Source organism: Typopeltis vanoorti, chromosome 24 (genome assembly GCF_054136105.1).
Source record: "Typopeltis vanoorti isolate ZY-2024b chromosome 24, IOZ_Tvanoo_1.0, whole genome shotgun sequence".
Lineage (NCBI taxonomy): Eukaryota > Metazoa > Arthropoda > Arachnida > Uropygi > Thelyphonidae > Typopeltis > Typopeltis vanoorti.
In genome coordinates, this window is record NC_143572.1 from 25,911,227 (window position 1) to 25,927,176 (window position 15,950).

The 15,950-nt window shown below is 35.6% G+C and overlaps 1 protein-coding gene across 2 annotated transcripts in view; it reads right to left on the reverse strand.

The window, feature by feature from the left end:
* LOC150093032 (dual specificity protein phosphatase CDC14A-like) overlaps positions 1-15,950 on the reverse strand; it is a 382,808-nt gene that overhangs the window by 225,641 nt on the left and 141,217 nt on the right. For both annotated transcript variants that reach the window (XM_090413766.1, XM_090413767.1), the window contains one exon: positions 13,053-13,145. In XM_090413766.1, the coding sequence (XP_090269892.1) occupies positions 13,053-13,145 (93 nt within the window). The remainder of the gene's footprint in view (positions 1-13,052; positions 13,146-15,950) is intronic.

Sequence of the window (15,950 nt, forward strand, 5' to 3'; positions counted from 1 at the left end):
TGTGATCCTCCTCTTGGTATTTTCCCCCTCAATTTGCATTTCATATATTCTTCTAGTACTCTTTATAAATATATTTTAATTAATGTCAAAATCCCTTCACGCACAAATTCAGAAGTTAAAGTCCAAATTTTTTATCTTGTCTTTCCTTGTTTATGCCAACACTGACCTCAAAACTTTTATTTCCACTTATTTCTCTTTTTGTTAGTCTCAATGTTTCTGTTGCCTAAGACAAACGGACAAACAGCGAATTCTGTTAATCAAAAGATCACACTTCAATGGGCCCCTCGCTATCCCAAAGTAGACACACTATTAAATTTATAAAAGCTCTGGCCTATCACTAGAAAATACACTTCCCAAATATTCAAAGTTTTCAATAGTTTCAAGACTTTGCCCACTGAATTTACCACAGTTAGGCTGTTAGTTTAAACAAAGCTCTCGCTTTTATAAGCTTATTTTTATATATTGTAGCATGATTGAGGATGCCAAACAGACCAGGACAACGGTAGATAGGATATCATTGATCAGTAAATTTAAGGCGCATTTATGCAAGTTATAGTATATGCACTATGTCTGCTATATAAAAGGAGTGGTGCAGTGTATCTGCTATATAAAAGTGAGTGGATGATAAGCAAAATGGTGAGAAAGTGGGCAGTCATGTTATATATCTGAATACTAGAAATGTGCATGTCAAAAGGTGAGTGAATATTTGTGGAGGAAAAAAAAATGCGAGTATTCTGGAGAACAAAGAAGGGAATACAGAAATAAGTGAAACTGAACAAAAAGTGAGAGTAGAGAGAAAGATTACATGAAAGATGTGAAGAAAGAGGAGGAAAACAGAGAGGTTGCTTGAATGAAAGAAATAGGGTATTTTGCATGAAGAATTTCACAGGGCAAGGTGTAGCATTCTCAAAGGATGGTTCTCAAAGGAAATACAAACAGAGAAGCTCTTGAGAAACAAGTGTACCTTAATGGAGAAAGAATTGAGGAAGTCAGCAAGTTTGAGTATCTAGGATCTATTATTAATGTGAAGAATTGCTGTTCAGAAGACGTCAGAAAAAAGGTTAGGAATTGCTAAAACAACAGTCAGAGTCCTGTCTAAAATCTGGAAGGATGGATCTATTTCCATGGGAACAAAGTTGAGGATTTTGGATGCAGTTGTTTTTCCAGCAGCAACTTATGGATGTGAGACTGAACCTAAAGAAGTCAGATAAAAAAACGGATATCTGCTTTTGAGATGGGTGTTACAGAACACCACATCTCTGTTGAAGATATACTGAAAGGCGTACAAATGAATGGGTGTTAGAAAAGATCAGCAGAACTTTAAGGCTCCTTAAGGATATTGACAGAAGAAAGTTAAAATATTTTGGACACAGAGAAAGGATGGAAGGGGGACTTCTCAGAACAGTAATAGAAGGTAAAGTTCCTGGAAAAAGAGGAAGGGGTAGACCATCAATGAGATGGATGGATGGATGGGTGTGTGGAGTGACTGATCTTCAGATAGTTGAGGCCGCTAGAAAAGCAAAGAACATAACTACATGGCGAAGCCTGGTATGGCACATCACTGAGCATCGGAATGACCATACGGCATCTGTAGATGCCCAGTGAACATAGAGAGAGAGAGAAGGCATAGCATTTGGGGAAGCAGCATAGTAAGAAATGAGACAAAAAGAAAAGCATGAAAGAAAAAAAGATTAAGATAGAAGAGGGGAGAAGAAAGTATGGAGAATATTAAATAGTGAAAAAAGCAAAGTAAAGAGACTATACTGTATGGTGATTCCATGATTATGGATATGCTTGATGAGGGTGTCACAAAATCATGTTTTCCTGATATCAAAATTAAAGATATCAGTGTTCATAAGATTTCAACAATGAAAACTGAAAAATCTAATCATTTCGGCCAGAAGCAAATGATTTAAAAGATGAAAAGTATGGAATGTGAGAGGATGAAAGAATGACTAGAAAAAGTGAAAAAGAAGAGGACAAATTTGTAGGTATCTTGTGAAGGTATGATTAGGTAAGAAGGATTGTAAAGAATGGGCCATGAATCCAAATGAGTCAATGGTTTTTTTTTTTATTTTTTTATTTTTTTTTTTTTTTTGTATAGAAGGAATGCTGCAAAGTTTTTAGCTGTTTGGAATGAATATGATGAGCAAAAAAGATTTCCAGTGAGTGAGGAAAATATTATCTTGAGAAACTGTGTGTGGACGAGACTTCTGCACTTTTGTTTTCTTCCATTTGATCCTGTGTGAAAAGGTATTCAAGGCACAGTCTGATAATTCCAACTTGCCATAAACAATAGTGCCAAATGCATTTTTTAAGTTCTGAAATATAGAAAACAATGTTGGATAAAAAAAACGTAGCCATTTCCTTTATCCAACATTGGGTGGATAGAGATATGATACCCTATACTGGGAAGCATGGGTTTGTAAAAGATAGGTTCTGTCTTAGTAATTTATTCACATTTTATAATAAATGTGACAGCAGAAATGGATAAAGGAAATGGCTACACCATGATATTGTGGACTTTGCACAGGCGTTTGATGGAAAACTACATGGAAACCTATTACGAAAGTTGGTGCAAATGGGAATGCATAGGAAGCTAGTAGAATGGAAAGGAGGGATGGCTGACAAACAGACACCAGAGTGTTATATATAGTGGGGTGGAATCTAGGAGAATGAGGGTGACTAGTGGAGTACCTCATGGTTCTACACCAGGATCACTACTCTTTTATTTGTATATCAATGATCAAAGATATAGAGAAAGATTTAAGAAGGTATATTTAGTTGTTTGCTGATGATGCCAAACTAGGAAGAGCAATATTGATAAAGGTAATGTAGATATCCTGCAGGAAGATTTAAATAAATTGTCATTGTCAGCAAAGGTTAATGACTCTCAATTCAATGGTGCAAATGTAAGGTTATGCACTTCAGGTTGAAAAGGCTACATACAGTGTATCATATCGATGGTACTGGATTGCAGGAAATTGATATGGCTAGATACTTGGGGGATAATGGTTGACAAAGGACATATTGCAAAAGTTGGTAAAATAACTCAAAGGATTACTTCAATGTTGAAAAACACACTAACAAGTAAAGATAGGGAAATTATTATCCCTCTTTATAAGGCTATGATTCGGACATATCTTGACTACTGCACACAGATATGGTCACCTAGGTTTCTTTCAACCAGGAGATGGTAGAGCAGATTCAGAGATGAGTGACAAGTCTGTAGAATATTCTCTATAAGGATAGATTGAAGGTTTGTGGATTACAAAATGTAGTTGAAAAGCAGAAAACAGGGAACATGACAGAAAATTTTAAGATATTAAAGGGGTTTTATAAAATTGGTGCAAGTAAAATTTTTCAATATATGATCAATAGTTAGAGAACAAGGGGCCATGAGTTTGATTAGTAGAGGTGTGAAGACCAGATTTTTTTGGCATGGAGAGTGGAATGGATTGTCAAAATTGGTTGCGAGTTCCATGCCAGCGAATGGTTTCAGGGAGAGGTATGATAAGATTTGTGTGTATAATGGTTAATTTGGTTCTCCCATGATAAGTATCCCGACTCCACTGAGAAGCTGTAAAATAGTAATAATAATAAAAATACAAAAGCAAATATGTTTAGTTGTGTTGATCTTTGTAAACAATATTTCAATTAAAATATTTGGAATACGTAAGTATAATACTGAGGAAGAAAACTTGCCTATCAAAATATAGGAATGTCAAAATATTAAGACAATGAAAATAGACAGAAACATTATTGTGTATCCATTCAGGATACACAACTCTATCCTGAATGGTGAACCTATAGAACAAATAAAACATTTCAGCTATTTAGGCACAATATTTAGTGAAGATGGTAAATTAAATGTGGAAATAGACAACTGAATTAGTAAAGCTAGTATGGTGGGAAGTCAGCTGAATAAATTTATGTAGAATTAGAAAGAAATTAGTCAAAACACTAAATTAAATCAAAACAGACCAATTTTAATTTATGCATTTGAGAGCTGGGTTAGAAATAAAACACTAAATCAAAGATTGGAGACCACAGATGTGAGAGTTCTGAAAAAGATTAGTGGAGTGTACAGATGGCATCAATGGCAGTATCAGATCAAAAATGTGAATATTAGGAAAGAACTTGACATTGTTAGCATCCAGGAATGTGTTAGCAGAGCTAATCTCAGGTGGTATGGTCACTTAAACAGAATGGAAGAGGGAAAAATTAGAAAAAACAAGTGCTCTCTGCCAGGTTGGCAGAGAACACTTGTTTTTCTAATTTAAAATACAGAAATATAAGGTCTGATAATATTGGTGTCTTGACAGATAACAAATTAATTTGGAGGAAAATTATTGATTGGAAGTTGATAATGGTGCAACTTTTTCATATAGTACTATCATAATTATCTTGTACATCCCCTGAGGGTACATATCAGGAACGTGATGATGATTAAATCATTTTAAGACCAGCTATACCCCAAAAGTTGTAAACTTCTTTTTATCCAATTTGTGACTGCACCAAACACAGGACTTAGGTACCTTTGTCCACGACTATTATTATTATTACGACACCTCCAGGGAGTACAAAGACTCATCGAGGGAGGACACCTACTCCACAACTCTCCATCTCCACCAACTACTTTCATCATCTATACCAACACCATCTACTGCTGACCACCGCTACTAGTATTTTCAGAGACAGTCACAAACATCCATGCCCAAGGCAGGATTCGAACCCGCACCCTTTTGGCTGGAGAGTAGATACGCTAACTACTCGGCCAACCAGGCAGAAATCTGAATTCTTTTCAACACCAGGAGTTAGTGACTGTGTACTGAGACAAGCTGTCTGTGCTCTGAAGACAGTGATTTGAAATCCAGTGAAACATCAGAAATTTAATCAATTTCTTAATTATGTCAGTTATATATATATATTGTTTAACATTGTTAAATGTAAGATGAAAAACTGGTTTAAACATATCCTATATACTGTAGCAATTTTCTGGCTGATTTCTAATCCATATAACTGAGAAATTGAGAAACTGTGAAGACTAAGAATGTGACTTCTTCAGGCCATTTCAGGTCTCTAATAAACAGGATGGTTGTCTACAAAATTATCTAAATAAAAATTTTGATCAACACCAAGCTAATTCTAAAAATGGGATTTGAATTGAGAGCCTATTGGCTGTGGATGTTATACACTTGGCCAACCAAATCCCATGCTGACCAAGTAAGAGAATGAAAAGGTTCCCATAGTAGGTTGAGCATAACTTTCCTTTCCGATAATTTTTTTTCTTTCAAATAATACTGAAACTTTTCAATATACACTTAAGTCTTACAATAACAAACTTATGGTGAGCACAGTGATAGTTTGTTATAGTAAATTTCCTTCAACACAGTATTCTACCTATAGTGGTGTTTTGCTAGAATGGGAAAATGCGTAACTGATATTTTTCTTACAAATCTGGAATTAATTTATTATTAACATCTAATTTTTTTGAATGTCAGTTTCTTTCGTCTTTCTCCTTGCCTTTTCACTCCCAAATAGAGTAGGCAGAAATCTAATAGCCCAAACTTTTGAAAACTTTTAGGCAGTCAGTAGTCACTGGTAGCTGAGTTCAGTTCTACTGATCATTTGTAGATTTATAGATAACAAAATTACAATAATATTGTGACTGGTATTGTTTCTAAAGCAGTGCTAGTTCCTCTGTGAATTTTTCTGAGTTAAAAATCCAAATTTCTGAGAGAAAATCTAACTGCACATCTTCTTTGCACCGCTAAAGACAATGCCGAGCTGGTTTGGGTAATGTGGGGCTTGCATATTGCAGTCCTACCATGGAACCCCACATTGTGAGCCTTGGTTTTCTGAATGATTTGTGTTCCATTTGATGTCTGCAACTCTGCATTCAATGTGTCAGTCAACGAATGGTAGTTTTTACATATTATCCTACATAGCACCTTACGGTCACATTCAGTGAGTGTGATGAGTCAGCAGGGAGTCAACTTGTAGTTGACTCCCTGCACTTCCATCTTAGTATGGTATCACTGAACAGATAGGCCTGTGACATAGCATCCTATCACAGAGCCTCTTTCAAACTCTGTTAGTTCCCTTCTCACAGCCATTTCACCTGGACACAGTTGCACTGACTTGGGAGCATCATATTCCTCCAATTTATATCAGATACAAACACAACTTGTTACATGGCATGATGACCTTGCTCATCACGGTGTCTGTTGAATTCTTTCCAAACAGTGTACTTGTGGCATAAGATTTCATAAAATTAACAGGAAGACACAAAGAAAGGAGTGAATAAAATTTATTCAATGATCATATATTTTGATCTGAAAATCACAAGTTATCAGCAGCAATAGGCAGTTAAAATGTAGTAGTAATTATTAAAAATTAATGATGTGTGATTAGAATAAATCCTCCAAGGGCCAACCCCGCATCCACGTTGTGGAGGATGGAAGCAATATAAAGTAGAGGACTGCTTCGTAAGGTGAAGCATGGTAGGGACTTCGAGTGCCTCAGCCGATATGGTAGCTGTGAAGGCTTACAGAGAACCTTGAAAAATGGCTGATTAAAGGGGCTCTGGTGAAGACGTTAGGACTGCAGTGACATCTGTTTCATCATTGACGGAAGAATTTATATATCAATGGCAATGTGAAACAACTGGCAGGCAGAAGAATCTGAATACAGATCAATGGCTGACAGTCTGAGCCAAGTTAGATGGCTATTGCAGACAAGGAAGAGCTACTACCCTATAGTATCTATAGGATAGTACTATCCTATAGTCAACCATGGAGAAACGGAAATATCTTACAAGCTATGCTTTGGAAGTTGGAACCTCTGCAACATCCCAAGCTATAAACAGTTACAGGAAAGAAGACACTGAAATTATGAGTAAAACAAGCACTGCAAATGCACTCCATGATGTCAACTTAAATCCAAAAGTAAGGTTGGCATCTGATATTCCTCGTTTGAAAATAAGAAACAGTCTCGAAAATTAGAACTTGGAATGTGAGAACATTATATAATCTAGAGAATTTTGACAACCTTATACAGGAAATGAAAAGACTTAAAGTTTATGTGATGGGAATTAATGAAACAAGATAGCCTAACACAGGAAAACTAGAAAAAGATGGCTTTACATTTGTATATTCTAACAGAGAGAAGAATGAATATGGAGTGAGTTTCATGATTAAGAAAGGCATTTTAAATATGTAATGGGGCTGTGGAACATAAAAGAAAGAATGATACTTATTAAATTAGCTGCAAAGCCTTTTAACATCATAATTAATCAAGTTTATGCCCCTACAACGACTCACAATGATGAAAAAATATAAAATTTTTATAGTAACTTACAAAAATCTATAGAGCATGTTAAATCAAATGACTTGAATACAAAGCTGAGAAGGAGAAGAAAATCTGGCTGTTAGAAATTCTGCATTGGGAGAAAGAAATGAAAGAGGTGAGAGATTGATACAATTCTGCATTCGAAACAACCTACGCATAATGAATACTTTCTTTCAACATCCAAAGCACAAACTATATTTGGACAAACCGGATAACTCTATAAGAAATAAAATATATTTTATAATGATAAATAATAGATACATAAATGATATAACCAAAACACACCCAGGTGCTGATGCTGATGTAGGTTCAGACCATAACCCTGTTGTGTCTACTTTACAGATTAAACTAAAAAACATTTCTAAAAACAATCATACTGAAAGACTTCACTTGAAAGCTCTGAATATACTTAACAATGTAATGGTATTTAACTCAGAAATGACAAAACTGGAAAATAAAGATGGATCTCGACCAACCATGAACTTGACTCACCAAATCTAGCCAGAAAAGTTGGTCACTTCTGAGAAAATTAGGGGGGGGGGACAGAACCGACAACGTACAAACCACCAGAGATAACTCTTGATCAAATGGCTAATCATTTACTGAAAACCTCCAAGATAAGTCCCAGCTCTACCAGGAAAATAACTGTGCAATCTTCCATCAGAAAAAACCTGAAGTTGGCCTCTGAGCTTCCTGAACTTGTACAGCCAGTTTCTCTTGGAGAGGTGCAGGAAGCCTTAAAACTCACCAAGAATGACAAGGCTGCAGGAGTGGATGGTATCCTCCCCGAGTTTCTAAAACATCTCAGCCAACGAGGTCAAACATGGCTGGCCAGCCTTTTCTCAAATATTATAACAACTGGAAAACTACCAAAACTGTGGCGAGGAGCCAAAATAATTGCTATGCCCAAACCAGGGAAAGATCCAAATAATGTCAAAAATCTACGACCTATCTCCTTCCTTTGCTCCACTTTTAAGCTCTTTGAATGAATTCTCCTTAAAAGAATTTCACCACTCATCGAAAGACCACTCCTGAACAAGCTAGCTTCAAGGCCAGGAAGAAGTTGCTGTGACCACGTCCTAGCCTTGACAACACAGATTGAAGCAGGCTTCCAGAAGAGACTTAAATCCAGAGTCACTTTCATCGACCTAACTTCAGCTTATGACACAGTCTGGATCAGGGGCCTCCTCCTAAAGCTAAGCAATATCATAGGTGCAAAACAACTTTCCAGCTTTTTGAATCCATTCTCTCCAACAGAAAGATCAGGGTCCATATTGGTGGAAAAAAGAGCAAGCCCAGATTCCTCCACAATGGTCTTCCACAGGTCTCTGTGTTATCCCCTTTACTATTTAACATCTACATGCCTGACTTATCACATACCAGCTCAAGCAAATATGTATACACTGATGATATCGTTATTCTATACCAATCTACTTTGCCAACCTGGAAACAACCTTGCGCACAGACCTGAACATCCTGGCAAAGTAGATGTTAAAGCAGTGGTACCTGAAGCCAAATCCAACAAAAACTATGTCCACAGCATTCCACCTGCACAATGCTGGGACAAATCGACACCTCAACCTCTCTTTATGTGACAAAATGGTAGAACATGAGCCTCACCAGATATATCTTGGAGCAAGCCTGGACAGAAGCCTAACTTATAAAAGGCACATCACCAACCTGTCCAACAAAGTTAAAATGAGAAATACTATCATCTCACGGCTTGTGGGAACATGAGTTTGTGGTGCTGATGTCTTAAGGTTGTCTGCACTAGCCTTTGCATTCTCTGTAGCAAAATATTGTGCCCCTGTCTGGAAAAGCAGTGTGCACACTAACATTATTAACACCCAGCTAAACTCTACCCATGTGTACAATTAGTGAGACACTGAGAAGCACCCCTCTCCCCTGGCTGCCTGTCCTATCCAACATTGCTCCACCAAATATATGGAGAAGACAAGCCTCGGTTAAAGTATTTAATAAAGTAATGAGCAACCCGCTCCTGCCCCAGACTCTCATAAATTGACATAGTATTTGCCTAAAATCACAAAACCCTTTCTGGTCCATGGAAGAACTCTCTTCAGCTGCCTTACTGCCAACATCTGATATGTGGAGAGAACACTGGTCCAACAATCTTCCAACAAATGGTTTCCTGGTTGAAGATCCCTGTGCTCTTCAGACTGGTTTTGCCCTTCCTAGGGAGATTTGGTCATCTATCAACAGGATCAGAACTAACCAGGGCAGATGTGGCTACCTACATAAATGGAGACTATCAGACCACCCTTATTGGGACTGTTCCCCTGTGGCCCAGACAATCACTCATATTGTGAATGACTGTCCAAGGTGCCAATTTTATGGTGGTGGCCTCCAGGAAATCCACGGGGTGACAGGTGAGGCTCTGGATTGGCTTTCTGGTCTGAACATTGACATGTAGCAGCTTTTGCCATAAAAATAAATAAATAAATAAATAAAACTCAGAAATAGGAAAAAATTAGATCATGTAGGATATAAAACAGAAGACAATATACTTAGCAATAGAGGAAATGAACAAATATTAGAAGTGTAATATATGAGATAACCAAGATTATTCCAAAAATTAAATACAATAAGAAAAAACCCTGGATGCCAAATCAATATTAGAACTCATGAAGACTAAAAAAGAAAAATATACAACAGTATAAAATAATCAGTAAAAGGATAACAAACGAATGCAGGAAGGCTAAAGACAAGTGGCTAAATGAAAAATGTAAAGAAATATAGGAACTGGACAACAGACACAATAGTATGGAAATGCATAACTCAATAAGAGATCTGACAAATAAAAAGAAAAATTTTAACTATAATCTTTGTATAAAAGATCAAAATAGAAAAATACTACTAGAAACATAAGATATCATAAAAAGATGGAAAGAATATGGAAACGAACTGTTTAACTCTGATTGCACAGATTCACCAGATATACATGGATGGTGACCCAAATGGTAAAACACTATCCCCAAAATTTCAAGAACTTTTGAACGTTCAGAATATACACTAATAAGTTTAACAAGCCATGATGCAAAGTTACTACTGAGAATAATCCTAGAAAGAATAAAAGGCACGTTGTCAACAGAAATAGAAGACACTCAATCAGGTTTTCAAAAAGACAACAGTACAGGAGGAGGAATTTTCAATTTGAAAACATTATGCAAAAGAAGCCTCGATAAGCAAAAATGCATATATCTTTGTTTTATTGATTACACCAAAGATTCAATATCTCAGAAGAAATTAATACACATTCTACAGAATAATGGATTAAAAGATCTATGCATAATTACAAATATATACTGGAATCAAATGGCCTCAATAAGATACAAAAATGCATACTCTGACAAGTTTGAAATCAAAAAAGGAGTAAGACAAGGATGTGTCTTATCACCCTTACTGTATAATATATATAGTGAACAAGTTTTTAAAGATATTGCAGAAATGAAGGGCATAAAAGTAGGAACTTCAACTTCAGGTATGCAGATGACATGATCCTTATAGTTGAATCTGAAGATGATCTTCAAAACTTAGTCATAGAAATTTACAACAGAAGCTCAGACATTAGATTAAATATTAACCTGAAGAAAACAAAGTGCACGATTATATCAAAAGAATCAATATATAAGAAACTAAATATAACTGTTAACAAAAAGAAAAATGAACAAGTTCAGTCTTTTATATATTTGGAACAAATGTTTACAGATGGAGGAAATTCCCTTAGAGTAATAAAAAGAAGAATAGAAATAGCACGAAAGGCCTTCGTTGATATGAAACTGTTCTAACATCCAGAGACATTAACATAGACACAAGAAAAAGTGCTATATCTGCTGAAACCTTCCCTTCAACAGTGAAACTTGGACTCTAAATAAAGCAGAGAAAAAATTAGACGCTTTCGAAAGGTGAACCATCAGAAGAATGTTGAAAATACCATGGACAGAGAAAATGAAAAGTTTAAAAGAAAGTAAAAATGAAAAGAACATTAATGAAAATCATTAAAGAATGAAAACTTAAATATTTTGGACACCTAACTAGACAAGAAGGCTTTCAGAAATTAATGTTAGAAGGGAAACTGGTCAAAAAAAGAGGGAGAGGTAGACCCAGGAGAATGTGGTTTGAAGACATTAAGGACTGGAAGGGCTTGAATTATCATAAATGTTCCAGGGCAGCAAAAGAAAGAAAAACGTTCCGTTGCATGGTTGCCAACCTCCTTCTAGGGGATGACACTTGAAGAAAATTAGAATAAGACTTCCATATCATCAATAGTGAAAGGCAATCATTCTGATTCAAGTTTGGACAACTGAGCAAGGCTTCAGCACTTTCTTTAAATAGATGTTTGAACTAATGGCAACAATGGTGGAGTAAGCAAGTTTCAGACACAATTGTCCTGCCTTGGGAGCATCATATTCCTCCAATTTATACCAGCTAGAAATATATGACTCATTACATGCATCTTGCCCATGGGAGGGTCAGTTGACTTCTTTCTAAGCAGTGTATATAATGCTTGCAACACAGAGCATTCATCATACGATGATCTCTCAGTTAACTAACCTTCAAATAACTGACATGTGAATGGGCTAATCTGTTAAATGACTTCTGATAGAGCATTAAGTAACTGAACCTTTAGTCAACCAATCCATCAATTATCCAACCAACCAACAAAGTGATTTCCCACTGAGGTCAGATAATTGGGGAATCCCATTATATATATACACACACACACACAAGGTGTGGGCCAAAAGTTTTGAGACTAACATTACCATAAGAGCAATGCATGTGCCATCTGTTGGTCAAAACTTGAAACATTTGTAGCAAACCTTTCACTATCATATGACCAAGTATCAGGAGCTTGTGTTTGACGGTTGTTGAGTTAATGTACATTTTGTGAGTGAAGGCTTTTATGTGTTATAACTGTACAACAAAGTTTCGGATAAAGAACAGCAGAAGATGAATCTTTTTGGAAAAAAATTGTTACTGGTAACAAAATGTGGTATTTCATGGGGGGGGGGATTCTCCAAAACCCAAGAAGCTGTGTTTCAAAAATCAAATAAAAATGAGTTATTCATTGTGAGTTTGTTCCTAATGGTCAAAAAGGTCAATGTAAAATTTTATAAAGATGTTTTGCATCATCTACTACAAAAAACGAATTGAGTGAGACTGGCACTGTACCAATCCAACAAATGGCTTCTCTTCATAACAACACTGCAGAATGCTCTAGTTATGAAGCAATTTTTAGCAAGCAGGAAAGCCACTGCCCACTATTTGCCCGACCTTGCTCCAGCCGATTATTTTCTTTCCCCGAAATTTTTGCTAAAAAGTCAGTTTCCAAACACTAAATAAGATTCAGAGTACAATTACAAGGGAGCTGAACAGCAATCCAAAAAAGGAGTTTCTGGATGGCATCAACAAATTGTCTGGAAGCACAAACAAGTGCATAGTCAAGCAGGAGTCTACTTTCAAATTTAACCTGAAATTGGTATGGGATATTTATTAATTGTTCTTTTATATTAATTGTCTCAAAACTTACTTTGGAGCTGCACCTTGTATAATTTTGGAAGCATGGTGGCTGTGCGTACAAACATATGCATGTATATAACCACAAACATTGTAATTTCCATCAAGCTGTGAATTAAAATTAATGGTTAAAAAAAATGAGAGACACGAAGACAGAAACTTACAGCATATGAACCAATTAGAAATGCTGCATTGACTCGCTTCTTGCTGTCTGTTGTGGTGTAATGCACTATTTTCTTTTTTGCTAAGGAATAAGACTGTAAATAAACAATACACTTTGTTTTCATAATAATAAAATACACATATTAAAAGTATGTAAACATTATTAACAAAATCAAAAATACTGGTTTCTGCTTTTCTTTTAAAACAATTTCTTACCTGTCTTTCATTTCCATTTTAATACCTTCAAACTTCAAAGAGTTGAAGTTCAGAGGGCATATTGCAAAAGTTGGTAAAATAGCTCAAAGGATAACTTGGATGGCGAAAAACACACTAATAAGTAAAGACAGGGAAATTATTATCCGTCTTTATAAGGCTATGATTCGGACACATCTTGACTACTGCGCACAGATATGGTCACCTAGTTTTTGTACAATCAGGAGATGGTAGAGAGGATTCAGAGATCAGTGACCAAGATGGTGACAGGTCTGTGGGATACTCTCTATGAAGATAGATTGGAGGTTTATGAGTTACAAAATGTAGTTGATAGGCAGAAAAAAACAGGAGACATGATAGAAACTTTTAAGATATTAAAGGGGTTTTATAAACTTGATGCAAGTGAAGTTTTTCAATATATGACAAACAGTCAGAGAACAAGAGGCCCATCCATGGAAGTTGCGTGAGAGTGTGGTTAGTAGGGGTGTGAGGACCAGGGTTTTTTTTGCATGGAGAGTAGAATGGATTGTCAAAATTGGTTGCGAGTTCAACCAATATGCCAGAATTTGTGCGTATAATGATTAATTTGGTTCTCCCACAATGAGTATCCCGACTCCATGGAGATGCTGTAAAATAATAATAAAAATACGAGATGTGGCTAGTAAATAACAAGACTGGTTGCAAAAATGTTGTTTATTATTACGATTGTACAACTTAATTTTATCCTCTTCAACATACTCCCCTCCTCTATCTATACACTGTTGCATACAAATTTTCCATTGTTGGAAGCAGTGCTGCAAGTAATCAGGTGTTATCTGCTTCAGTAGCGCTGCTGGTTTCTCCTTTACCTTATCCACTGACTGAAAATGGGTGCCCTTCAATGTGGATTTCAACTTTGAAAAAAGGTAAAAGTTACATGGAGCCAAGTTCAGTGAGTAAGGTGGATGGTCCAACACTGGGATCTTCTTTTCAGTCAGATACTGCTTTATAGACAGTGCGGGCTGGAAAATTGGCCTGATGGAGGAGAATCCAAGCGTTGTTCTTCCACAGATTGGGTCTCGTCTTCCTCACTTGTTCTCTCAGCTTGGCCAGAACCTCAAGGTAATAACGTTGGTTAACTGTCTGACCCTATGGTACCCATTCAGCCATTACCACACCACTGATATAAATCGATCAGCATTGCCATCAGTTTTGACTTGCTCATTCTTGCTTTTTTCATTTTCAGTGATGTGGGAGTTTTCCAGTGCATCGATTGTCTCTTTGTTTCTGGATCGTACTGGAAAATCCACATCTCATTACATGTGATGATCTTCTCCAAGTCCGACTCAGCTGTCATCCATTCCATTATGTCAGTGCAAAGACATTATTCTGGCAAAGCGACTTCACATGTGTTTCTTTTATAACTGCCTACAGACTAACTACAAGCGACAGCAAACAATGATTATCTCGATTGCTTCTAGAACCTTCAAGGTCATTCACGGCACAAGTGCATCCCACTGCTATGAGTACACGATTCACAGTGCACCTTGTCTCGTTATTTAATAGTCACACCTTGTACAAAAGCAAAAATGTTCAGTTATGTTGATCTTTGTGAATGATAATTAAATTACAACATTTGGAATACATAAGTATAATGCTGAGGAAGAAAACTTGCCTATCAAAATATATGAATGTCAAAATATTAAAAGAATAATCATTATATTAGGGACTCAAATACCATTTAAAATAAAAGAAAGTTTAACATAAAATTGAACGTTTCAACCTTTACATTTAGGTCGTCATCAGAAATGTGCATATAAATATACAGTACTTAAAAGCAACTAGCACCATAATGTTTAAAACTAATTAGCTTGACCTGTTGTGGTGAAAAAAATAAAATTAATTAAAAAGAAAAAAAATTATTTTTATTTAAAAAAATAAAAAATTAATACTTAATTACATCAGCCAATCAGAAAATTCTAATTTTTGACATCCAATTATTAAATTCCTACAGATAGCCTTGTCACTTTATATTAACATGTTCATTCACAGCTTTTGATTGACCTGTAATTATTATATTTAGCCTAAAAGCCTAAAAAAAAAAAAAAAAAGTTGTAATTCCTGTTGACTTTTCTTTTTTTGAAGTTACCTTGTGTACTTTCAAGTAACCAATAGCTGATGTGTCTTCATTATTTTTGTTTGTACTGATTAGCATTACTGTTGTTTGGTATTCTAGGTAATCTGTGGATGAACATTGTTGTCAGGGTTGTATCCTTGTTGACAAAAATTTTGACCCCATAATTCTTAATTAAATTTGGTTGTTTTATTTAAGTTGTCTCACATGCCTCTTTAAATTTTGTTTTGTAGAATGTTCTCTTCTTTTTTTTTTTTTTTTTTTTTTTTGTACCTAGAAAGAATGATATATGATAGAAGAATGAGAAAGATGAAGAACTACAAACCAAAGGTGACATAAGAACAGACTAGGTCAGTGATGGCGAACTTTTTACCCAGGATCTTTTTTTTTTTTTTTAAATATTGACGTTGTTGATGTGCCACATGCATACATGCATTATATATTTAACTACATAATCATAGATGGTGACTTATACATATCATATTAGGCTATTTCTTTAATAGGACATTGATATAAAATCTATGAATTCATATTATACAATTAATTTAATAAAGTCTGTAATTTGTGAAATTAC